This window comes from Columba livia, chromosome 12 (assembly GCF_036013475.1).
Source record: "Columba livia isolate bColLiv1 breed racing homer chromosome 12, bColLiv1.pat.W.v2, whole genome shotgun sequence".
Taxonomy (NCBI): Eukaryota; Metazoa; Chordata; class Aves; order Columbiformes; family Columbidae; genus Columba; species Columba livia.
In genome coordinates, this window is record NC_088613.1 from 19735188 (window position 1) to 19761984 (window position 26797).

The 26797-nt window shown below is 46.8% G+C and overlaps 1 protein-coding gene across 4 annotated transcripts in view; it reads left to right on the plus strand.

The window, feature by feature from the left end:
• Window positions 1–12008: 12008 nt before the first annotated feature.
• LOC102098749 (exocyst complex component 1) overlaps window positions 12009–26797 on the plus strand; it is a 33891-nt gene continuing 19102 nt past the window's right edge. The window contains exons 1-6 of one of the 4 annotated variants that reach the window (XM_065028046.1): window positions 12009–12166; window positions 14668–14855; window positions 16232–16359; window positions 21385–21544; window positions 22025–22218; window positions 26460–26687. In XM_065028046.1, coding sequence (XP_064884118.1) covers window positions 14732–14855; window positions 16232–16359; window positions 21385–21544; window positions 22025–22218; window positions 26460–26687 — 834 coding nt within the window. In that variant the 5' untranslated portion in view covers window positions 12009–12166; window positions 14668–14731. Of the gene's footprint in view, window positions 12264–12297; window positions 14275–14667; window positions 14856–16231; window positions 16360–21384; window positions 21545–22024; window positions 22219–26459; window positions 26688–26797 lie in introns of those variants that run through there. The other 3 variants (XM_065028047.1, XM_065028045.1, XM_021293921.2) reach the window with 3 other exon arrangements.

The window sequence follows — 26797 nt, forward strand, 5'->3', positions numbered from 1 at the left end:
TGGAAATTAAGCTACAAATAATGATGATGCTTAACATTTTCCATCAAAAACATGCTAAAGTGTTTTCAAAATAGGTCAGTGACCCCTTTTGCCCTTGCAAACAAGAAAATGGGGTCACTATTTACAGACCAAGCAACTTCTCAAAGATCCCACAGGCAGTCTGCAGGATGGGTGAGAGGACTCAGGACATGGACACCAAGGTACCAGTGTCTCTCTTGCATCTGCAACATGCCCATTCCACAGCTCTGGCTGGAAATAATATTTAGTCTTTCTCTTATTACTTCCCTTCTTCTGAGCAACAAAAATGTCATTCAGGCAGAAGCAAGTTGATGCTCTCAATATTTAAGGGAGTTTGAAAAGAAACATGCTTGATTGCATCCCCCTCCAGAGGAATGCATCAGGCACTGGGCCAAAAGCACAACAGCTGTTAAGGCCACAAAAGTGTGGCTAAGGAAGCATGAAAAAATGCTGAATGGACATAAAATCGGAGGCAGGAATTTAAAGAAGATCGCTGTAATTACCCTGCAACACATCTGGGTGTAACATACAGCTTTACCCTCCATCAGCATTTTGCTAGTGTTCTCACTCCTGACTTACCCTTGCTCTATCCCCATTCTGTGAAGTCTTGCCTCCTCTCTCCCATCTCAAAGCGATGCTCGCCTCCCTCACAAACATTAATCTCTGATAGGGAGTGACTACAACCTAAATGGACAATTGAGATCATGGTCCTCATCCTAAAAATGAGGACCCAGGTCACAAACAGGTGGGCGGTTTCCCCGCTGTCACACAAGGAGTGGCAGTGATGAGGAAGGAAATCGTAGAATGTCCTGAGTTGGAAGGACCCACAAGGATCATGGAGTCCAGCTCCTGTCCCTGCACAGGACACCCCACAGGTCACCCCGTGTGTCTGAGGACGTTGTCCAGTCTCTTTTTGAACACTGTCAGGTTGGGGCTGTGACACCTCCCTGGGGAGCCTGTTCAGTGTCCAGCACCTCTGGGTGAAGAACCTTTTCCTCATGTCCCACTGACCCCCCCAGCACATCTTCTGCCATTCCCTGGGCTCTGTCACTGTCACAGAGAAGAGCTCAGGCCTGCCCCTCCTGCTCCTGCTGAGGAACCTGCAGCCCATGAGCTCTGTGCTCAGTCTGCTCTGCTCCAGCTGAACAAACACAGTGACTTCAGCCGCTCCTCATACGGCTTCCCCTCCAAACCCTTCACTGACTTCGTAGCCTCTTCCGGACACTCTCTAATAGTTTTATATCCTTTTTATATTGTGGTGCCCAGACCTGCACACAGTGCTCCAGGTGGGGCCGCACCAGTGCAGAACAGAGCAAAGGCCACAAATGAGGATTCAGAAATGTTGCAGTTCAGCCCTGAGCAGAAGTCAAGATGTTTTAGAGTTTTTCCATGCACAAAAGCCTGCGTGTTTCCATCCTTGATGTGAATCAGGCCAGGTAAGAACCAGGGCCTGGCTTTTCTGCAGGTACGTGAGTCTTCGCCACATCCAAGCTGCCAAGGCACCAGCTATGGAAGGGTGGCGGGTGTTGCTTTTGAGCACTTTGGGCCCAAGACAGCTTCACCAGGGAGATGTCCCTCAAAACTCAAAGTTTTGGTGTCCGCAATTCAGTATTTCCATCTTCTTGGAAAACTCCCAGCAACCTCAGAAAATGGACCAGGGCCACCACCTGAGCCAGAGGACTCTCCTCCTCCCTTCACCCTTTACCTTTCATTACCTCTTCTCTCGCAAAGGTCATCCCTTGCTGCTAATAACGGCTTGGCATCGCATCCGACCCATGGCAATGCCAATGGCAGCAACTGGATTTAGAAAGCAAGGACAGAGGGGCCATCTCGCTGCAGAGTGACACTGTTTATTGCCCTCTGGCATCACACAGACCTACTGTCAGCACATGGCAAAACAGTTCCTGTCAAAGCTTAACGCTGGCTTAATGAGTAGAAGAAAAACTCTATGGATGAAGCATTGAATATTTCACGTAAATGGCAGGCAATGAAACTAATTTTCCCATTAAGTAGTCTTAAGGTAGAAGTTATCTTTTAGTGCAGCTGCTGTGCAAAAGAAGTGATTGCTTAGCTGGGAAACACCTTGGGTCATGGCTGGAACATCTGCATCAGACTCTGTACATCCTTGCTCTCATCTTGCTATTGAAGAAGACAAACAGCCATCTCTAAAATGCAGCAGGAATATGAAGTGGGGCATTGCAAAAAGGAACCAGCAGCGAAGGCCATGGGTTAGGAGATGTACATCTGCAGGTCCAGAGCACACTCTGGATCCCAGGACTCATCCCTGTGCTGTTGTCATTAATGTGACATCAGGTTGGAGCAGGCAGCCCTCAGCATGGCATCGCTCCTGGGTTCCTCGGCAGCTGAGTGCACAGGACATACCTCATACACTCCACAAGCACCTGATGAAAACCTGCCACTGGCCAACAGCTGGACTGGGTGTTTATTCCAGTGATACCTACCAGGAACAGGACAGCAATGTGCCGTCTCTGAAAGGTCTGGAGAAGCCTGGGTGTGTGGTCCCCACCATGTCTGACACTTCAGAGCTAGGGCAAGGATAAAAGCTCATTTTCTAGAGAAAACACGACAGGTGGCAGCTTCAATCCAAACAAAAGCTAAATATTGAGAGTGTGTCTTCAAACTGCAGGACCCTTGCTAGAGGTGAGGTGGAAGCTGAAAGTATTTGGTTTCAGAGAGTGACATGAGGGTCTCATGGGAGAAGAATCCATTGCAGCTATGACACAAGAGGCTGTCACCTGCTTAGGAAATCCTTAAACTGGAGCCTGCCAGTGATTTTCTTTGGGTGGACAGTGAAGTCACTACATACTTACCTTGTTTTTTCGCCTTTTTTGAGGCAAGTAGCCTGGCCAGTGCTGGAGACACTGGTTTTGATATTTTGAGACTCCTACAGAGCTGGGGTCTCTGCCTTTTGAGATAAAGAGGGTCCCCTGGGCTGGGATGATGAGACTGACATCCCTGAGCTGTTCTGGCTTCAGTTTAAACGCCAGTGGTGCATTGTATCAGCTATGGTTCCAGCAGTAGCCTGATACATGTGTCCTGACTGCTCTTCCAATTTGGCTCAGGGCTGAATAAAATACTCTGGGTCTGTACACCCAGGCAGCCAATGTCTTAGCTGTAAGGGGCACCACCTTCCAGAAAAGTTGAGGAAGGGAGCAGTTACACACCCACATTGCTTGCACTGGCTCTCGGGAGTGTGTTTGGCTCCATTAGTGTTGCTTTAGTGACAGGTTAAGGACTGGCTGTTTTTTCCTGTGGCAGACAGCTGCCACTGTGTGGGTAAGATGACGTGTGCTCGCGGATGACTGACGAAAGCATCCTCAAGGCAGAAGCTGCCTGGAGGAAAAGAAAGTTCGGCTTTAAATCCATCTTGTTTGTAGCAGCACTTTGAAAGGGCGCTCCTGTCAGAGGACTGGTATATATGTTTCACTCTCTGTTGCTGCAGGTTTTGCAGATGAGAATTCAGTGCTGATGCACAGTTTAACTTCCAAAGAGATATTGCGCAAGTAGGATGTCAGCATCCCAGTCTGTGTGCAGCCCTGGTCTCTGGTTGGCCGAGCATCAGGAACCCGTTCAGGGCAACATCTGCCACCAAGGGTGCCTGGTGCTACCTCAGGGAAGAGCTGCGGGTTGGGAGGAAGGCCAGCACAAGACAGATTTCCCTCAGCTCCCCTGAGGACATCCATGTAGGTCTTGCAGGTCATGGGAGACATTTGGGATCTATGAATCTGTCTTCTAAGATGGTCCAGAGATGGGTAAATGCCTCGCTGTTGGTATTTGGTACTGTTGTAGGTCACTGAGGTGGGGAAGAAGCCTCCCACTGCCAGCTGTGACAGACTCTCATTTTGCTGAATGCAAAGTGAGCTGAGCATGGGGCTGCCTTGTAATCTTCATTCCTTGCTTGGACTCACTCGTTTTATTGTTCGTGTTTACTGAAGGGAAAAGAAAAAGAAAGTGGGTCCATAAACTCAAGATGGGCTTACTTGTCCTGCTGCCAGTGACAGTCTATAGCAATGAAGCAGTGCTTACTGTGCTGGAGATAAATCAGGATGGAAGGGAAGACAGCGAGGGCTTGCAAGGGAAATAAGGCACCAAGAGTTAACAGGAATGTTTGGAGGCCCAGGAACAGGCTGACCCTTTGGTGTTTCCCAGCAGAGTTGGGCAGCACCCTCTAGTGGGATCTCTGCTGTGGACGGCTCTCCACAAGCATCCCCTAAAAACACACGCCGAGGGAAGATGAGGGTGTGCAGCCCTTTCCCCCACTACTGATTTGAGGGTCCACTCAAGAACTCACCAAGGTTCTGCTCACCCAGAAATGTCCCTTTAGCATCAGCACCTTGTCTGGAGCGATGAGGAATAAGGATGGAGATGTCAGATGGGCTGGTCTGTGAATCACACAGCAAAAGTAAGTTCCCCATACTGCCCCAGCTGAGTCCCTCAGCCCTCCTCTGCCTCTGTGCTCCCTGAGATGGCAAATGGAGCCAGAGACCAGAGCAGAGCACCCTGGGACTGCTCCAGGGTTGCAAGAGCCCCATAGCCATCTGGGATGGGGCCAGGGCTAAACCTCTGGGCAGAGCAGGGGATTAGCTACATTGCCTCCAGGATGGGACTCCCAAATTCTGCAGCTTCCCCACATCCGCACACGTGTTTCCTTTCTGGTTGCAATTCAAGAAACCCAGAGGAACTGAAAATCATCCCACAGGAATTTACCGTTAAAGAACATGGGGCAAAATACACTCCCACTCCTCCCCATAACAAACCAGTGCCTCTCTTGGCCTGATTTATTTTCTCCATTGGCAGCGAATGCTGGGTGCTGTACTAACACCATGGTGTTTTCCCGCACTAGACCAGTATGTACAATGATGTGATCTTCCAGAGAAGAGGCTGCCCATGCCTGGACCATGGCCACTGATTCCAGCCCTCCAGGGTGATCTTCAGGTACACTCAGATCGGATTTTGTAAACTGTGGAACCAATTGTCTGACTTGGATCCTGAGTCAGTGAGCTCCCCAGAGCAATTATATGTGGCCTTAAAAGATGTTGCTTTGTGTCTTTTAATGCTTTGCCTCTTTGTTTGCAGAGTGGCCTATTGTTCCCAAGCTGCAGTGCTGAGTGGCCGACAAATAACTTCTGTCGATTTTATGGGATATAGAACAGAACAAATGGCCTCTCCTAAAATATTTTCTTTCTCTCATAAATCCTGATTATGCTGCTGTATACTTTCCAGACATATGAAACTGCTCTGAATCCAGATAACAATGCTGTGGGGTATTTTTGTTGTTTGTTTGTTTGTTTTTCCTTTAACCCCACATGTAATTCCTCTGTGAGAAAGATGACAGGGCAAAGCTTCACCAGACATCCAGCATGTTCGCAGTGGCATCCCTGGCTGCACAGGCACCTGCTTTTCTGGGTCTGGACACCCATATCCCACTCGGACACCGCTACCTGTAGCCAAGTCCAGTGTCTCAGGGAGCAGAGACAGAATAAGAAGGGAGCTGGTTCATGACCCGGTTTCCTGTTTCTAGCAGGCTGCAGGCTATTACTCCACTGCATGTTGCAGTCTGCAAGGGAATCATCAGGAGTGTGGGCTTCTGTGCAATCCTGGTGCCAATCCAGTTGCTGGAGAGATCAGCAGAAAGATGTGGAAAAGTTACAGAGTTTGTAAAACTGAGAACAGCAGATGAAGTTAATGGGAGCCTTTCCACTGACCCCAGTTTGGGCGTTATATCTCAGAGATTTCTGCAGTGTGGTTTCACTCAGAAGAGCCTGGCAGGGGTGATTTCTCAGTATTTCTATTTTTTATACCAGTTTCACAACAGAAAATGGGGAGGAAGTATTCTTAGAGCCCAAATGCAGCTTATTGACAGCTGTGCACCACTGTGAATGGGGAGGCAAGAGGGAAGAAATCAGCTTGCTTGTTGGTCTAGTTCCAGCACAGAGCCTGGATTTACCTTTGTGTTCAGGAAAGCAAATAGCGAGCTAAAGACAAACAGCCACCTTGATTTACCAGTGAGATTAAGCGCATGTTAGCAGAGCAAGAAAGAGTCTTCATAAAAAATGGAAGAAGAGCAGGCAGGTGGAAAGAGCAGTGAAGATGAAGCTCCATGAGTTATCTAGGGCATGTAAGAAAACCATCAGCCCAGCAAAAATGTGAGAAGAGAGCATAGGAGGTGAAAACAGTGGGGGAAAACAGGGCATTATGTTTTATTAATCGTACTATTTTATGTTTAAATAACATTGACTTGCTAAGAAAATGGATAGACACATGCATGCTGGTCTGTTTGGTGTAGTCACTGAAGTGGCCGCCATCAGGCAGGTCAGGAGTGAAGGTCAGCAGGCAGGTAACAAACACTTTGTCTCAGGCAATGGAGATTACCATGTGCTGGGTCTTGTCCATATACCCAAAAACGGCATGCACACACATGTGCACGCACCAGCTTGCAGCTTCATGGCACAAGGAAGAAATTAAAAATTTTGTTCAAATACACTTGGGAGGTCCAGGACACATTAAGATTCAAAGTTCACCCTCCTGTGTAGCAGGGCAGGTCCCTCCTGGCGCAGTGACAGGGATCCTGAGGCATTGTGCTCTTGCAGGGAATCCTTAAGCTCGTTTGTTCCTCCCATTTTCTCTCTCCCACTTTTAAATCTATAGAGTGGCGAGACAGCTACTGAATTAACAAAGCAGAGCACTGCAAAGCTAAGAAAGTCCACCTCTGCAGCTGCCTCTACAATTTTAATTCCTCCTACCCCCTGTATGTCTTTTGACAGAGGCTCTGAGAATATCTTTGTTCAGTGCTTTACCATTGACACCTGGTACCTGGCCGAGCCTCAGCCAGACATGGCCTGAGGCACATTTGCCATGCTCCCGAGCACTGATCAGAGGCAGGAGCAGTGTTACACTGCTGATCATCTGCAACTGCAAAAGACTTACTGAAGAAATTGAGGATGTGAATCTCTTGAAATGCGTATGGCTTGGTCCTGGGGAGACAAAAGGAAAAAAAGGGGAAGTCATCAAGTAAATTGGTTTTTCAGCTCTCATCTTCCCTCTATATCATGTCAGCTCTCATCCTTCATCATAACATCAAAGATCATGTTGTAGCACATTATGCTTCCAATTGCTTTCCTGGGGAAGGAGGAAGATGGGCCAAACCAGTTGAGATTGAACCCTAGGGTGGGTGAAATTCTTGAGATCCCTACTGGGTTCCCAAACTGCTGAGAAACACTGGTGCAAGAGTGAGGGCAAAGTGCACGAGAGGGAGAAGTCCTGTTGCTGAAGAACTTTGGAAAACTGAAGCAGAAGGGCTGATGGGGAAATGAGACTAGTTGAGAAGCTACATAAAGACTCAGGAACGTCCCCTCAGGAGGTCAAGGAAAGAATCTGCCTGTGCTGGCAACATCACAAGGCAACAGATGATATCCCCACCCAGACCTCAGCAGAAAGGTGAGCTTCAGTAGAGTTGTTGCTTGGCACAGGTAATCCACCCTGTTAGTGACCAACCACCAGGTGTATGCTGCATGGCTTATTCTAGTATTATACCATTAATATAATCCTAAAAATGGGACCGTTCTCTGGAGGACTGGGCACAACTGGCTTGCAAAGCTGCAGCAGTAACTCTGGAAAATTAAAATATGCCCATAATATTAAGAGAACTGAGAAGGAGCAGATATACATTTTTGGACCAGATTGCTGCACCATATTTCCTCATCTGTCACTGAGTTTAAGAGGTGGCAAAAAAAACATATCAGGAGATGTGAGACATAGGTAGGAGGGAGATGAGCTTGGCCTCGTGCCCATCTTGTTCATCTTCAGGAAGCGGTTGCCACTCTTGACAGCAGCCACATCCGAGCGCGTGGCAGCATGGGGCCACATTTCTTATCATCAAAGGTGCTTTCAGCAGGCTGCTGAGCCCACTGCTGTCTGACTCGATATGAAGAAGGCATGAAGCAGATATTCTGCTGCAACTGGGATAATTTTGGTCCCAGGGAGCAGGGACTTTGCATATACCAGTATGGACAGGACAGAGAGAAATGCTTGAAAAGGGGAAGCCAGGAGACTTTAACCAGAAGTAAACCATACCAGTCCAGTCCATCCTAATCTCCTTGAAGAGGTCAGAGAAGGAATTGAAAAGGAAAATCCGTACCAAAAAGTCTAGACACTTACATTTTGCAAAGCTTTTGACAAATCATTCCGTAAGCACCAGGCTCCATCTGCTTTGCTGCACATCCTCATTGCAAAGCTGCTGGGCAGTGTGAAATGGGAGAGCAGCTGAGGTTCTCATCTGACAAAGAAAATGGAATGAGCCCAGGTGGAGGTCTCCTCCTGCCCAGTGTCTCTGTTTAAAAAGCAGAAAAAGGGTCAGCCAGAAGTTAAGGTGGGAAAGCTGGGGGCAAGGGGAGGGTGGTTAAAGATTCCCCTTCCGCCGTGCACAGAGCTGTGGGATTTCTACTGCTCACATACTTTGCAGCAGCCTTTGGGATGCTCTAAGCCATGGTATTTTTTCCCTTCTCTCCCTCTTTGGCTCGCACACAGCCTGGCCCTAATCCATCACTGTTAACTCAGTCTGCACTTACTGGGAAAATTCCCAGTTGTCCCATACGCCATTCCCTGTTCTTCTGTGGCACAGGGCAGCAGCTATGTGCTGAGTGGACATATCCCATGCTGTTGCTGGTGCAAGGCATGTACAGCAAGGAGGCTGAAGAAAATCCACAGTAGGAGCAAGGAGAAGGCCTGGGACCCTCTGTTCGTTTTTGGAGCAGCGCTGCCCATGCATATCTTACCATTAGGGCAACAAAGATGATGGAGTGGAGCATCTCCCTTATGAGGAAAGGCTGAGGGAGCTGGGGCTCTGGAGCTGGAGGAGACTGAGGGGTGACCTCATTCATGTTTACAGATATATAAAGGGTGAGTGTCAGGAGGATGGAGCCAGGCTCTTCTTGGTGACAAGAGGACAAGAGGCAATGGGTACAAACTGGAACACAGGAGGTTCCACTTGAATATGAGAAGAAACTTGTTCGGGGTGAGGGTGGCAGAGCCTGGCCCAGGCTGCCCAGGGAGGTTGTGGAGTCTCCTTCTGTGCAGACATTCCAACCCGCCTGGACACCTTCCTGTGTAACCTCATCTGGGTGTTCCTGCTCCATGGGGGGATTGCACTGGATGAGCTTTCCAGGTCCCTTCCAACCCCTGACATTCTGGGATTCTGTGATGTCATGGCCCAGAGCAAGTCCTTCCTGAGAAGTGCTGGTTGCCACCTCTGTTATAGGGGCAACGGCAGAATCAGTCCATTAAACACCTGAATGGTTGGGTGTTCTGGGAATGCGGGCTGTTTAAGCACCAAAAATAAGGTTTGACATCAAGTGACAACTAAAAGTTCCTGCAGCAGAAAATTAAATATCTTAAATTCTCTGCTGTGCCCTGCAGTGGAAATAACTTTCTTTTCCCTGTTTTGGGAAGGAAGAGAAAAGCAAACTACTGCAGATTGCGAGTCACAGTCAGGGAACGGCAATCAGACACTCCAAATTGCATACGGTTTTGATTCCTTCAGCCTGAATGCTAAAATAATCAAGGTATTACTGCATTTGGAATTGGATGGAAAAAATAATGCAAGGCACACTGTACTTCCACACTTTTATTATTTCCCTTTTCTTGATTAGCTCATTTGTATATGTGATTTCCTAATTTCTCTTTTCAGGAAAACTGTCAGAAACACCCCTGTATTTTTAACAGTAATTCATTGGGTTTATGAGCTTGCAGAAATTGAGATTAATTGGTTGTTTGCATCACTCTTTCAGATGCTTCATCCTGTTTGCAGATGCAGGCAGAGAAATGCCTGCCAGCAGTGACTGGCTTTTCCAAGGTTTGTTTGGGCTTTTTCCTTCTCTAGCCTTCAGAAGGTGAGACACATCCTCTGCTTAAAGCAAAAGCTTTGATTCCTCAGTGTCTACACTGGCCATGACACTCAAGGGAAATAATCCAAGGGAATGATCCGTTTGGGTGCTGGTGCCTGAGACTGCAGTGCTACAGAGCAGCTTTCTGCCGGAGTAAAGCCAGAAATCCTGTAATAACTCCTTCTTCCCTGTTTTATTCCTGAGTTTTTATTTTAGCCGATCAGGATGGTCTTAAAAAGATGCTCCTTGCTCCTTGTGGAATGGGGCTTGTGTGCCAGGCTGTTCTGGATGAGTTACTCTCCTCAACTGCGTTTGTGCAAGGGAGCGTTTCCCCCCTTGCACTCCCTGTGATGCCCAGGAGTGACAATGACGGTGCGCACAGCTGGCTGGAAGAAAATCCACTCGGCCAGCAAGAAGAGTTGAAGACCACCCAGTTTATGGAAATAATATGAAATAATTAATGGAAGCCCTGGCATAGCATCTTTAATATCTTGCAGTAAATGATACTGTGATAATGCAGTCCTGCTGTGAGCTGCTATCATATTTTTCCTCTCTTACACAATGTTTGCCCCATCTAATTTACCCTCCAGTGTGCACATAATGTCCAGGAAGCTCGCAAATTAAACAAGTTGTTTTTCCAAGGCTCCCAAACACAGCAGGCATGTAGACATAGCGTTACTTGGCCGTGTTTGGCCAAGGGCATTAACAAGGAGTCTACGCAACCTCACATGGCCCCACTGAAACATGCAGGAGAAGGAGAAATGACCGTATATCACTGGGGGCTGTGACTTGCAGTGTCCCCTGTACCCATCAGCATCTGGTAAATGAATAGTTCAGTTAAACCATTGACACCTCGCAGTGACTGTTGCTTTTTAAGCCCTTGTTCTGCCAGTTTAGGCTCATACTGGTGTACAGAAGTATGGCATCAATGTATGTCAACCACATCAAAACATCTAAGCTGGTGCAGAGGTTTGGGATAGAGCTTCTCAGTGAATGATTTGGGTTGCTCAATGGGAAAAGGGCACATTCAGGGCTGCAAAACCTGATTCCAAAGCTAAATATGAAGGAAATATGCAGGCTGCACCAGTGGTGAGTCTGTCTGCCTTCTTACTGGCTATGGCCACCCTGCGCAATTCAGCTCCAGGTACATGGCTCTCAGGCAGTCCTTGGCACCAGCTGAAAGCCAGGTTACCTTTGTTGCCCTTCAAAGTTGTGAATGGTTCAAGACCCTGATACATTCAAGACTGAGACTTCTCGCTGGCACAGTTCCTGAAGCCAAGGCTGAAGCCCAAGTGAGCTTGGATCAGAGCATTCCCTCCTTGGGCTATGGCCATGAAACTTGCAGAGATCAGGCAAACACAGAGCTCTCATTTCACCTAAAATACTTCACTCAAAAGAGTATATTGGGCTACCTCTCCAGGTGAGGACCACAAAGGGTTGATGGAAGAACCAACTGTTCCACCTGGGCCATCAGAGTGATCCTAAAGGCGTCATTCACAACTACTGACCTGCTGCCCCACAGCTGAACCTTGAGACTGCTTCTCGATGCTGCTCTTCAAATCCTCTTTCCCAGCTCCTGACTCTGGCTCCTCTCTGGGTTATTGTTTTTGGCTCCAGCACGGACCTCAGTTATTTGTGGGACAGCACTGGCAACAATGCTTGTCCCCTATGGTCCTTTGGCTTCAACTGGACCCAGCTTTTTGTTAACACTAAACTGTATCTCAAGGTGTTACAAGGGAACAGCACAAGGCATCCTTTACACTAAATTGCTTATCACAATTCTATATCTTGCTTAATGAGCACAGGTAGTGTGCCATTAGCATCCTGCCCGACCGCTAAATCTCTGATTTAGTTTAGTAGGTTTCTGAGACCCTTTTTATAAAGGAGGATGACCAAGGAGACAGCATTGACTGGAGGTCAAACCACAGTTGCTCTCCATTCAGCACTTGACTCTCCTTAACGAGACAAAGAGGAAATGGTGGGCAATTGTACTTTGTTTTTAGTCAAAACCCGCTTCATCCCCAACTGCCCTGACATGGTGTTTGCTCTTGACTGCACCTGTCTCTGCAGCATTTGCACTGGGGATTTCCTGCCCTGACCTCAAGCTGATGGCTCACAGGCTTCTCTCAGGTTCTTCAGGCTTCCTGTTTTTCTCTTAAAGCTTTCATTTCACCAGCAAACTGTTTCCTGTTCTAAGGCTTCTTGCGACTGAAATCCCGCAACTTATCCTCAGCGAGACGTGACTGGTAAAGTCTTTGACCGCTCTTCCTTTCACCAATGTGCTCTTCCTTGCTGCCAGCTGTCTGCATGGGTGATGTCCACCTCTGTGAAAATTTCAGGAAGGTTTCACTGAGATCTTTAAGTCTTACAGAAAACGGGGGGGTTAACTTGCTCTGCCAGAGACAGCTTTTCAATTACATTTGTGGAAAGAACTGTGCTTTCTGCATTAACTTATCAGGGAGCAGTGAGCCCTCTATTACTTGGGCTTTCAATCATTTTGCTGTAGCTGTTGCTCAAGTGCTATTATAAATGTATTAGCGAGTTGGAAATCAATAGAGGGAATAAACGGTTGGGTCTCCGGGCTGCCATCCTGCCCGCCTCTGGAGGTGGATGCTATTAGAGCTGACAGGGATGGAGAAACCAAGATAACCTGGTGAGAGATGTTATGATGAAAGAATAGTTTTAGCAGTATTTTTTTTATTTTTTTTTTATTTTTCTTTTGTCACAGCCAGCGTAGAAAAAGTTTAAATAGTTGTGGGTGTGATTTCAAGCTTGTTAACTACGTGACTGGGCTGAAAACCCCATCACTATGGGGAAGGAGATGTTGAAGGTTTTGTTTGTTTCAGTTCATTGCAGAGCAACCAGTAAATTTCAATAACAATGAATTTCTCTTACAAAACATTTGGACTGTTCTAAATATTATTATTCTACAGTCTATATTTTTATTTATACCTGATTCTTACTCAAACATTTGCATTAAATGCCACCTTTTAGTTGTAGCCACTTTGCTTATCCCCTCACCACTTAGATCAAAGGCTGTAATGTAACTTCAGGTTGTTTCTGAGTGTTTATACAGGACATGAACTGCCGTAATTTGGTTTGACTTACAGAGTAAATCTATCTCCATGAGTCTTAGATCTGACCAGGAAGATGTGTGAGAACTTTCCATTAGGAATAGTGTGGATTAAAAAATTAAACAAACAAAAAACCAAACCCAAAACCAGTTTGTGAACAAGCAATGCATTCTTCCTAAACACACTGCTTCTGTTAAGACAATTTAAGCAAACCCTTTCCTTCTTGCACTGGGTTGACCTGAGTCAGTGTGTTTCAATACCTCAAACTGAATCAAGTCATCTGGTTTGAGCCTGGCACTGAGCTGAACTTGCCTGGGTTTTAAAGTGGTTGTGGTTGGTGGTCTCTGAGGCAGGACTCTCCTGTGGCACGTGTGTCTGAGCATTGTTTTTTAAGGAGGCAGCCAGGAGATATCCTCTTGATTGGGTTGCTTTCTTACTGCACCTTCCTCGTCTGTAAAGTAGTGGTCATGTTATTCTTGCAAAACATCATGAGATACTGCCAAGGTTTAAAGCTGGATGCTGCGATTACCTTAGATGACTTTTGTTAATGCACATGGCAGCCATTCTTGGGCTGTGGAGAAGCACGTTCAGTTACAGGAGCAAAAAGAGGGGGAGAAAAAGTTGGGGTTTGTTTCCTGTTAGACTATGAAACCAAAAAATTTGCACTTGTTCAGTCGGCTGGAGATCTCAGACATGGGTTGCATAGACTTTTCCATAGAGTGCTCACTCGTAGCACGTAGCCAGCAAATACAAACTGATAGTTCAGCAGGAAGCTCAACCTCTGTGACTGACACGGCGCCTGGACTTCCCATCCCCTCTGTGTTAGCCCTTCTCCTTTCAGGTTAATTAGCCAATTAGCTTGGAGCCAGGGAAGATCAAAAGAGTGGGAGGGTGAGGGTCTCCTTGAGAGTTTAGCATCTGCTGGCTCAATTTGCTAGTGAGTTGGCAAACATATGAAACCTGTGAGCACTTTCACACTCTGCATAGGGTATTTTCCTTCTGCTGCTCATGGGTCTGAGCCCTAGGGACCTGGGGCAGCTGTTTTGGGGAAGCATCTGCCCTGGTCTGCACAGCTGCAGGGGACCAGAGTGGGACCCATGGGAGGGGAACTGGGGAGAGAAGAGGAGGGGGAAGCAGTGGTGACCTGAGGCCCCTCTCCCTCTGGTATTTTTCCAGAAATGAGTATTTGGGAGACTGAGGAGGGAGTGGGGAATCCCAGAGCTGTTAGCTGAGGAAGAACAGGTAGAAGTGTGTGACCCGGGAGAGTGATTTCTTGAGCTGTAAGTGTTGAAAAAACGTGGGCCAACAAAAATCATCATGCAATGGTTTACTTGTAGCTGCTAACCTGTTTTGCCTGCCCATCAACATGGTCTTGTTGCTCAAGCCACTATGCTGAGTTGGAACCAAAAGGATGGGGTTTTTTTAAAACAATTAGGAAAGTTTTACTGTGGCCTTACTAGGCTGGATTCACTAGCGTGTTCTGCTTGCACTAAGCAGGAATTTAGACCAGCTTATTGTAAAGGGCCCTTCTGACCTTGAGTCTACAACAATTCCTTAACACTCATGCTGTCTGCAAGACAACAGAGATGAACTCAATGTGGGGAGAAGGTATTTTACTGGTGTGCCAGGAGCTTGCGTGTGGATCATCTCTCCAGCCTATTTGTGTTTTGCAGGAGCTGCCATGCCGCCCATGGGACTGTGACCACAGGCAGGACCATTTGGTGTTTGGGTACCACCATGGCTTCTCTTTGGAGCTCGCTGGAAAGAGATGTGTTCAACCCACAGAAAAAGAGGCTGCTGGAAAACATTCGTGTCTGGAAGACGGGGAAGAAGAAGAAAATGTCCATTCTCTGTGTTGTAGGTGAGAAGCATGGGGGTGTGGGAGGCAGGTTGAATTGCAGCTCCAGTCAGAGATTTTGGCCTCTGATGGGCTTTTTCTAACCTGGGAGAAGAGACAGGACTGCTACTTGGAATGCTGTATTTTAAGATTAGATGAAGGAAATGTTAATCTAAAGATAGGAGATGTGCCATGTCCATATAGTTATGTCAAGAACTGGCAACAAGAGCACAAGTTCCCTCTTGAACATGGGATGATCTTCAGCTGGCTAGAGAGAGCTGGTGTCTGCAGGATTGCCCCCTTCACCAATGCAAGATGTTTTTGGTTTGGGTTTTTTTTTAATCATTTGCATCAAAACTGTCATTAGAGGTCAGCAACAAACCGTTCTTACGTGACACAGCATTACAGCCGCATTCTGTCTCTCTGTAGTTTTGGTGAGAGTTTTAACAGTACCCAGACACTTCAGGATTATGTAGCTATTTGATGAGTATCTAAAGGTGCAAGTGCTTTGGGAATTTTCCATCTCCTAAGAAGTTGTTAACACAGATTTTTTGATTTTTTTTTTTTTGACAAACTTATAGAGGAGAGGCTTTCCTGTCAATGAGTTTCTAGACAGCATAGTCACCTGTTACAAGATTATTTTCTGATAGCCCAGGCCACAGTGTTTGACCTAAATGTTGTGCTTCAATTCCTTCTGTAGTCAATGGAGGCAAGAGGAATATCTCCAAGGATCCACCCTATCAGTAGAATTTATAATACATGAGTTAACACCCCCTGGTCCATGCCTCCTTTTTGGAGATATCTAGCTCATCAAAATCAGAACAGCCAGAATAACGTACAGTGAGCGCCTCTCAGATGAACCAAGAGCTGACTGTAAGATAATTGGCATTGGAACTGATTTTTGATGCAATCTGTTAGTGTGAATATTAGTCAAATGACGCAGTACCTTTGGACCTTCTTGTAGGGCCAGCAATATGGGATGTAACTATCATAAATCTTATTGCACTAGGGCGCCCTGTTGCATTTGGATATTGCTGAAATGTTTCTTCTACGTTGTGTAGAGCACAATGGCTTGGTTTAAAACTCATTGAAATTATTGGGAATCTCTCCATAGGCTTCAAAGTACTCTGGATTAGACCCCAGAGATCACTTTCCATATGTAAATACTCAACAAAGAGGAAAGTCAGTAGAAACCCTGTAGCATCTCTCCATACAGCCACAATGCAAAATCACTGTCTGTGTGTCTGTCTGTAGCTGCCCACTCACACTGAACTGTTGTGTACTGGGCTAGCAATATGGTGGGTTGTTTTGTTGTTGTTTGGTTTTTGTTTGTTTGTTTGTCTGTTTTGTGTGTGTGTGTGTGTGTTTTTTTTTAACCCTCCCCTGTCTCTCCCTCTCAGTGGATGCCTTTAGGCCAATGCAGCCATTTCTGGTGAAGGTCAAGGTAGACCGAGGAGAGCAATACAAGATAGCCTACAAGTGGCCTTTAGCAGAGCTGAAGCTGGTAGATGGCAAGACTCTCAATCAGGTAGGACTGATTTTTTTCCTTCTGTGGCTGTGCTGGTTTGACTCCAAATGGGTTAATTTTCTTCATGCGGTTAGAAAACTTTATTTTCCATAGCTATCATGCTCATTATTTGGACTTAGTTTGATAACAAGCAGATAACACCCCAGAACTAAGTTAATATTTTTAATTGCTCTGGTCTGAGAGCCAAGAACACACTGAGGGCTCTGCCTTCTGCATTGAGGAAGGGGGACAGAAATGGGGCAGAGCTTGACTGACATCCAGACTGACCAATGAAAGTATTCCATCCCATTGGGGTCATGCTTTGGATTTAAGAGTGGGGCTTTCCAGTTTCTCACCCTTTTTTTGCGCTGCTCTTCCGCTCTATCTCTCTCTCTCTCTCCCTCTCTCTCTGGGGGTAGCCGGGAAGCTTGGTTGGGATGTTTAGCCCAGCCTTTTGCCATCCTACAGAGGCCTCTGGGCTTTTCTGCCTTCTCCCTCTCTTCTCTCTCTTTGGGATCAGCTGCTGGGACCAGGCTGTTTCTTAGTACAGGCTGTTCAGCATGTTCGTGAGGAATTGCCTTAAGTATCTTTTATTTCTATTTTATATATATATTTACTGGTAATGTATTAGTATTTTGTTATTTTATTAAACTGTGTTTATCTCAATCCAAGTTTCTTCCCTTTTGATTCTCTTCCTTGTTAAGGGGTGGAGTGAACGAGAGGCTGTGTGGTTGTATTGCCAGCTCGGGTTAAACCAGGACAGTGTCAAAGGGCAGAACTGATCATGGTGGAAAGATATGTATGGAGTTAGAGAGACACAAGCAAAGATCCACAGGGGAATTTGGGTGCTCTGGAGCTCAGCCCATATGTTTGGATGGTGGGAAGAGCAGTGGGTGGGGGGTGTGTGTGATTTCTAATGCAGGACTGAACCAGTCTGAATGATGCTAACCTGGAGAAAACGATGACCATGACCCATGAGGGAAGGCCTCTGTCTTCCCTCAGAGCTGTTTCCTAGGGTGTGCTGAACTGAGGTCCCTCCCTGGATGTTTCCTCCATCCTACATCAGTGCTTTCGGACTTCTTGTTTCCCTCATCTCTTCCAGGGAGATGCCTATGCCCAGGACGCTGAGGATGGGATGGTTTCCTCCCTCCCGAGTCATCCCTCCCTAAGTTAGGAAATGTCAGGCTGGCCAAATCCCTGACCAGGGTGAGCAGTGAGTGGGAAACCACTGCACAGACACCACTTCCATCAGAATCAGTGGTCAAACTCTCTGTATTCCTCAGGTAGAGGACCCCTCAAAGCTCTTTGCAGCAACCCGCAGAGGCTGGAGAGATGGGCTGCAAAGCACCACTCTTGTCAGGTCTCCAGCATTGGCAGAACACATTGACAGGCCCATCTGTTGATCCATGTTGACAAAGCTTCTTGACAGACATTTGCATAGGGTATTTAAAGATTAAATGGAGGCATTTGCTGAAAGAAGGATTACAGGGAGCTGGAGTCAGCATGAGTCTGTGCTTTTAGGGTGACATTAAGGTTTTTGGTAAAGCAAGCATGGACAAGATATTCTCTTTCTTCTGCTGGGGCTTGCAGAGCGTTGTTAAAGTTGTTATAATTAGGTTTTTCATTAATGTGAATGTTCCAGGGGCTTTGGCAAGGTGCCTGGGTTTTCACTAGCATAGAAATAAATGAGAAAAAGAACAGCTTTCCAGTTCTGCATCCAGGACAAATAAAGTACATCTGCACAGCATGTCTGAAAGGAAAATCACAATTGCAGTTTTGTAGGGCATCTCGAACCTGTGGGTAGAACTGAACTGATATCTCATTGTCTTACATTTTCCTGTAGACAAGGAAATACATGCTTTCATCCTGCCTGAGCTTTCCTTCAGAAGATGAGGCTGGCACCACCAAGTGTTCTAAACTGCTTTGTTTCCTGAGGATTTAGGATTAGAAGATACCTCCAGGATTTTCAGTCCTTTCCCCCTCATTTGCCATCCCAATGAAATAAACCGATCATACTCTCTCTTGGAGTATTAGTGTATTTTTCAACCCCCTCCTACTGGGAGGCAAATGAAGAACTTGGTTGTCCCAATGGCTAAAGCCTTCTTACAACTCCCAGCCTGTCCCCACCATTGTCCTTTAGGTTAGACAGCTCTTCTCCTTTGCAGATATAATTTTAGGTTGCAGTCAACTCTCCTGTTAACTTTCTTTCTGGCAGGCTAAGCAGACTTACGTCTTAGTCTTACAACCTCTCTCTTTGTCAGTCCTGGAGCCCCCTTCCTTGCCTCTTCCAGGCTGAACTCATCTTTCTTGAATGCATGAGTAGCCAGAATTGTCCATATCATTCCTAAAATGAGATCTACTTACCAGCTGAAGCTGCTGCACAAGGTGCCCAGGCAGAGGAGAGGCTGAAGCAGCAGGCTGCTGCCAGGACATGGTGACATCTCTCAGGGTCCCACCATGGAGACCCCAGCACAGGGCAAGCTCTGCAGTTCAGCCCAGTGCTCAAGTCAGCACAGTCCCTCCCTGTTGCATGGCTTAACAGGTCCATGGCAATCAAAACAAGAGGTGCTGGAGTGAGTTCAGAGAAGGGAACGGAGCTGGTGAGGGGCTGGAGCACAAGTGTGATGGGAGCGGCTGAGGGACCTGGGGGGTTCAGCTGGAGAACAGGAGCTGAGGGGAGACCTTCTGATCTCTGAACTGCCTGAAAGGAGCTTGGAGCCAGGGGGGTCGGGCTCTGCTCCCCGGGAACAAGTGCCAGGAGCAGAGGAAACGGCCTCAAGTTGCACCAGGGGAGGCTGAGGTTGGATCTTGGAACAATTTCTTCCTCAAAGGGCTGTGGGGTATTGGAACAGGCTGCCCAGGGCAGTGCTGGAGTCACCATCCCTGGAGGGGTTTAAAAGACACATAGATGAAGTTCTTACGGACATGGTTTAGTTTTAGAATCAGGTTATGGTTGGACTTGATGATCTTGAGGGTCTCTTCTAACCAAAATGATTCTGTGATTCTATGATAGCGTCACCTACAGCCAAGCCCCAGCTATTGAGTCAACATTCAGCACACACAGCAAGGGCTTGCTCGGGCACTGGGAAGCCCTCTGTTCCCCAGCACCAGCAAAGTACTGATGCTGCAAGTCCAGCAGTGCTTAAAGCTACAGCTCCCTTGACCAAAACAAAGTTAATATTTATGAAGCGATTAGCACACGCCTCCCTGCTTTAATAGCTCCTCATAAGGCATGCTATAAACCACGCGTGCTGTAAATTCCTCCCTCAGACATCGCTGCTCTGCGCCGTTGCAAGGGCTGATACCAAGCCTGCAAAGCACTGCGGGGGTGTGATGTATTGCTTCAAGGTGTTCAGAAAGCAACCTTTAAAGTGTTGCAGGGCTGCATCAATCTTCATAAACTCTATGTCTGTGATGATATGAATATGATATGAATAATTATAAGTGCAGCTTCTAAGTTCTTCGAAAGATGAGATCAGGCTGTGCCGCAGAGCTAATGAGATGGTGCGGGAAGGAGTTTGTTTCTGTGGGATGTTTCTAGTTCAGCAACCTCCCTTACTCTCTCCACCTATATACCACTTAGTCACAAAAACTAAGTCTTCTGTGGCTGGAGTTCCCCCTCCATGAGAATACATCCTTTCAGTGTAGATAAATGTAGAGATCTTGACACTTATATGGATGAAAACCACATGGGGAAATGTGGGGGCATTTTTTTCTGGGTGTTCCCAGTTTTGAGTGAAGAGAGGTTTGAGGTTTCAGGTTGGATGAGGACTGCAGAGGGGAATATCTGCAGTGGGAGGCAGGGTTGGAGCTGGTCTTAGCCCAAATACTTAACTCCAGCTGATTCGAGCTTTCTCATTCAGCACGTCATGACACTGCAGAGATTATTGCCACAGGATGCTGTAGATGCCAACGCTATGAATAAGTTCAAAAAACCATTAGAGGAAATCAGGGACTGTAGGTCCTTCAAGGGCTGTTAAACACAGCGCTGTGGATACAACCCCTGGCTCAGCAAGCTGCTGGAGGCTGGCAGGGAAACCTGAAGGCAATATAACTCTGGACTTGCCTTTGAATGATTTTTCTCCCAAGCATCTGCCACTGGTCACTGTCAAAATTCATCAGCGTTCATCCCCCAAAATTTGCAGTAAAAGGTGAGGGATTTATATAATTTGACAAGAAATCAGCTTGCTTTATTGGGACACTGGGACTGGATGATTGCTTGGTCTGACCCACTATGGATGTCCTGATGCCCATTTTTAGTATCAGAATTGCTGTACATCCTTTATTTCCAGTGTTTTTATCATGCTTACAATTATTTGCCAAGCCCTGTGGACGTACCTCTCAAATCCTACCCAGTTGTTTTGGGATAGCAGCATAAGTTCAGGGAGAGATGTCTGTATCTGCGGGAAGGAAACATGAAGAAGTATTTGCTGTTAACCAGAGGAGTTGCCTGCTGTCAGTGTGGAAATACAGAGCTTGTCAGGGAATTAATTGATTGAAAGACTTCACATCAAACTTGTTACAACAGTTACCTTGGGCATGGTAGAGTCTGTGTCCATCACATCAGGTGTTGTGGGAAGGTTGGGAGCAATAGCCCCTTTTAGCCCTTGATCAGATCTGAGTCCAGCTATACCTGTGTAGCTCCACCAAATCCAGTCTAGTCGCTGGCATGATGTGGCCAGTAGCATTGGGGTCACCTCCCCAGTATGTGCCAGTTGGGATTTTTGCTAGGTGGTCTCAGGGAGCTTCAGCATCACCCCCCTGGTTGAAGGGACCAAGCTGCCGGTGCAAGCAAAGCTCTCTCCTTTAACATCTAAGCCCCGTGCTAGTCTCCACTCGCAATGTGGATTCCTGGGGCCCCTGAAAACCCCAAAGCTTGAAACTGCAGCATAGACGTGCAACAGGAAGGTGTTTTTCTTCCCAGTGCACAAGTTGTTTTCACAATGTTCAGTGTCTGCAATTAAAATGTGCTGCAAACCTGTGCTGAGTGTGTGTGGTGTGCCGAGTGACGTTTAATTGATGCGGTAATTAACTGTTGGCATCTAGGCAAGCCTGGATTTTGATCTGCAGTTCGATAAGGTTTACAAGTGGACCACTAGCAGCTTTGATGAGAAGAAAACCTTTATCAGGTGCTTGTGGAAGCTGAACCACCGATTCCTTGCCAGCTCTATCACATTTGTGAATGTCCCCTCCTGTGCAGCAGAAGGTAATCAATCAGTTTCCTTGTCATGCTTACAGTGGTTTGGGTTTTTTGCATCATCACTATCATCACTTTAGGAACAGAAGGTGAATAAATTTAAGTGAATGTGGATGATAGGAGTGGTGGAGGTGGGTACCAGTGAGAGGGAAGCAGGAGGATCCATGTGTTGTGTATCTGGGGGCACAGCTACCTGATTTATCCATGAACCCTTGTCATGAAGACACAGCACTAGGCTGGGAAGAAAAATATATGGACAGTTTATCCTGTCTTCAGAGATGTTATCTGCACTCTGAGCTGGGCAAGATGAGCAGTAAAGTGTTGGTAACGTCAGCCTAGGGGGAGACTGGCTGCTTGCCTGGTAAGGTTTCCCAGTAGTTTATCAATAAATACAGAGATATATCTAGATAGATAGATAGATAGATATAAAAATCTAAAATGACATAGCTAGAAAGCTTTAGTCATCTCTGTCTCCTCCTGTCCATGCAGGGAGACAAAGGTCCCAAGAAGACAGGAAGGACACTGCAGAAATGGAGAGCCAGGAGGAGCTCACTGTGTACCAGGAGATGACACCAAAGGAAGCTGCCGATGTGTTGAAGCTGATGGAGGAGTATGAGCCCCTTGTGAACAACTCTGTGGCCTTTGCAGAACAGTTGAGCAATGATCTCCAAGTGCTGGATGAGGTAAGGGGGCCAAGGGCTGTGACTCACCTGAAAAGAAGGCGGTAGGCATGTAGGGGCACTGGACTGAATGTCTGAGCATCGGCAACTCTTTAATTTACTGGGAGCACATGATCTGAGAGCAAGTAATCTTGGTGTTGTGCTATTAAAGGCATTTAACGTGCTTAACCACCCTTAGATGTTGGCTTGAGGTGTTGTCCCTCTGATGAACATGGTGACTGACCAACTCAGGACACATGAAGCCCATTGTCAGTTCTGGAAAGGAATAAAACAAAATAGTGGCACAGCCTCAGCCGTAGAGGAGGACATGGAGCCCAGCTGCACGTGGACATGCAGCTGTGAGAGATTATAACTTCTGGAGGCAGTGCAGGGATGGGTAAGGGTTTAACTGTGGGGAAAAATTAAGTGGGGTGTTCTGTGGCTGGCTGAGAAGGTGAATGAGCCTGGGGAGCTCCAGGAGCTCCTTCGCGTTGTGCAGAAGGTCTCTGTGTCCCCTGCAGTGCGCATTAGGACCATAATTTCTGCAGTCAACAGCACAGAAGAAATTTGTCTTACTGCTGAGTCTACAAGCTGTGTCCCCAGCCAGGTCAGTGGTCAGCAGCAATGTTGAGCAACCCCACAGTGTTAACCACATCTGGAAAAGATTTACAGGAACTGTCCCGAGGGGAAAACGTGGTGACGACGTCCACGTGTCTTCCCCTCCCTGTCTGCATGGGGCCAGATGTCCCATGGGGAGGTTTAGCCTGACAGACACCTCAGGGCACTGAGAGCTCCCCAGGCTCCTGACAAATCCACAGCCAGGTCTGGAGCCCATGGAGAACCTCATCCAACATGGCCATCTGCACCCAGTACATGCAGAAGCGATGAGGATGTGTCCTGTCACATTGCCATGAGGTCTGTCACAGATACCTCAAAAATTCCCGTTATTTCTCTTTTTTAAAACAAAAAAACAAACAAAAACCACCAAACATGCATGAGCACATTGGTTACCTCTAGAAGGGAAGAACAGAGAAAAGCTGGGTAGGAAGCATAAAAGACTGTTGAGTCAGGGACAGAAGGGATGAGTGTGCATGCAAAAAGTGGAGGGTGATGAAGAGCAGAAAGGGTGGTTTGACAGGCAGGATGTCTGGAAGACAAGGAAAAGGCCAACAATGATCCCTGCAGGAGGAAAAGCAGCAGTTAGGAAGAAAGAGAAAAGGAAAAAATGAAACTGAGCTGGAAGGAGATAAAAAGCAAAAGATAAACGGTAGTAGAAAGGGCCAATGAAGAAGGCACACATTATTTTCAGACTAATGAGCTTTATTTACTTTATCAGTTTCTGTATTTTATTGCATTTCTGCAAAGGATAACTTGTTTCTTTGAGTGTTGAAGCAAAATAATAAGATACCTGCTTCGAGCATTTATCTTATGCTAATATATCTGGTGCTAGGATTTTATGGGTAGGTAACCGATGAACAAAGGGGGGGAAAACAAAGCCAAAGGAAATATCCTAAAACATATGAGAAACCACAAACTCTAAATCCAACCTCCTTTAGCTCCAGTATTTGCTGTAGTCCCAATTTGTATTTATATATGACTTATTACACTAGGAAACTTAATAGTTAATCTGGAAGACCAGACTCCTAAGGTCTGCTCCTCCTTGCTCTTGTCGTGCAGGCACTTTGCGACTGTTTCCCAGCTGTAAACTATCCTATGAGAGCAACTAATAAATCTCTATTAAGTTCTTTAAGACTAAAGGTGCTGTTGAATACATAAATTTAATGCCCTCTAATGAATAAATGCCACTTATTGCTAATACAAATTAATTAATGAGATGTTTCTAATTCTAAGGTTTAATCTATGCTATTAAGTGTTATTAACATCAACAAGTTAGACTAGCACATGCATATATTTAAACGTTTTTTCTCCACATCCCGGTGACAACACCTTGTCCTCTGCCTTACAATACGAACCACCCTCTGCTAACCCGTCTCTTCTGGGGATTGCGAAACACTGCACCAGCAGCAAGGAAGTGCTTATCTGCTCGGGAGGGAAGGAAAGCACGGCCAGGGCAGCTGGGAGGCCGCCAGCTCTGATTTTTACATTGGTATTCCGATGTCCTTGCAGGATCCCAGCTCCTGCTGAAATGCAGGCAGCTCCCGGCAGCTCTGTGCCATCTCCAGCGGGAGAGTTATTACCCTGATGCGAGCGGTGATTCTCTGGAGAGCCCTTTGAGCCCACGGTTGTCCCGCCAATGTCACCGGTGATGCTTTGCTCCAGGCAAACCCCCGTGGGTCTGTTAAGCCCTAATAAGACAATCTGAAGGCGTGACAGTGACAGGCTTGTGGGAAGTTTATGGCTGTAATTTAGGAACATTTAATAACAAGTGAAGCTGCAGGCAGAGCCCGTGGCTGTGCCGGGGTCCCTGGTGTGTGGTTGGGAAGCAGCAGTCTGGGGAGGGGGCTGTTTGCTCCTGCCCAGGTCCCATGTGCTGGCCCGCGTAGGCTCATTGGGCTCTGGGCAATAGAGAGCATTCGCTCAGTGTTGTTGGTGCTTTTGGAGGATCTGTGGACATCAGCGATCCCTGCTTCAAACTCGGCTGGCAAGTGAAACCTCTGCTTGCTGTGCTACCACCAGGCTCCCCTGGGACAGCTGCATCACTCTGTAGTGGGGTAGTTGCATCCTAGAATTTGAGAGAGATGTTTTGCTGTGTTTGCTATAACATAGAGTTTTTCTCCTCTACAGAATTCCTCCAACCTTTCTAGATCCTTTGTAAAACTGCCAACATATGAAGCCACCCCCCCATAGTCCTTTCTCCCATGCTTTCCTGGAAGGGCACTATATTTGTCACAGGAGAGTGCAATCCATGCTTTGCTGGTGAGACCAAAGCCACGCGGTCCAGGTGTGTGTTGCAGAGTGGCTCTTACACGTTTCAGGAGCATCTCCGTGCTGGTCCAGCATCTTGTCCTGCATGTAGCACCTTTAGAGCTGGAGATGCCAGCTCATCTTCATCCTGACAGCAATGCAGGTGGAACTCAAAGAAGAGAAAGTCCTTAATACGGAGATAGTAGATGTCCAGCATCTACTGGGCTTTCAGACACATTCACAATTTGGAGCGCAGGGTAGGGCCAAGCCCCAGTAACCTGACTTGGGTTCGCAAGAGTTTGCTTCCCTGCCTCCTGTCGTTTCCCACCGGAGAGCCGGGCACGGGACATACTGGGGATGCAGATGCTTCTGTTGTTCTTCTTCACTTAATGAAAAAGATGTCAGGTAAACGAAAATCAGAAAAGACAAACTTCTTCAAAAGCTTTATTAATGGAGAGAAAAATAGCAGTCTGGAAGCCTCATGCCTCCTAGGCCTGTGTCTATTGATTGTTTTCTTTGGTATCCTGCATGGTACATAGGCCCTGAAAATGATACAATTAACATTTGGAAGCACTTAATCTCTAACAGAGCTTGTCAGCAGCAATTAACACGCTGTTACATCTCTACCACCCATCAAAACAAACGCCTGAGAAATCCTGAGGCAAATTGTGCCTTCAGTTGCCGTATTAGAGACATATATATGTGCACGTCTCATGCATGATTTAACTGTTTATTAATTCCACTACCAGAGCAGCTCAGCTGGGTAACACCCTGGCAGCAGTGGCAATGCCCGGAGCTGTGTTAAATGTGGTGTGACAGGCACTTGGCAGGGCTATGGTCTGCATAAATGCTTTAAAACCAGTCAGAAATGGCCAGTGCCACAAAGCTAGCATGTTTCCTTACAAGTATTGTGGGATGGACACCTAGGTCCTCAGGGAAGTTGTGGGGATTGAGGTTTGGAGACTTTGTGCAGTGTCCAGTTGAGACCCCCCCCAGTGCACAGAGGTAAAAGTGGGGTGCAGAAGCCAGCAGGGCTTGGTACCCTCTCCAAACCTACAAAGACTGTGTTCTGCTTGTGGTTGGATTTGCCCAGAGACTCTGCAGCAACCTTTTTGCTGTGGCAGATGAAAGTCCTCTGAGCATACACCTTGCTCAGGGGAGGGTTTTGTTTTGCCCTGGTGCTTGGCACTTGCAGATGGTTGCTGATGGAGAGTTTAGCCAAGTGCAAAGACGAGACATTGACCTTCTGCAGGTAGTGATGCAGGACAGCTGCAATTATAACAGCATGTTGTAATGACAGGGTTTCTGCTTCAAGGGTGAAAGTCAGGATATTTGACTCTCAGATGGTGGTGACCAGTCCCTGCTACACTGCTGAAGCCCTCTGTTTCTCCATTTCACAGGCCAACCTTAGAGCCATCATCTCTTCTGAGAAGCAGGTGACACAGCTGATGGGCTCTATTGATGAAGCCCTGGTAGAGGTGGACAGAATGGAAGAGACCTTGCAGATCTACGATGAGTTACTGGGAAGCGTGAAGCAGCAGATGGACCACATCCACCGTGAAAACTCCTTGCTACATCATGTAATTTCCAACAAGACAAGGCTGATGGATGAGATCCTCTTCCTCACGGTATGTGGATTTGCAAAGACAAATCTTCAGCCTCTTGAATTTATTAGGAAAAACTTGCAGTGAGCCTCAAACACTCTGAGAACTATTATCTGTCTGCAAAGGCTACAGAG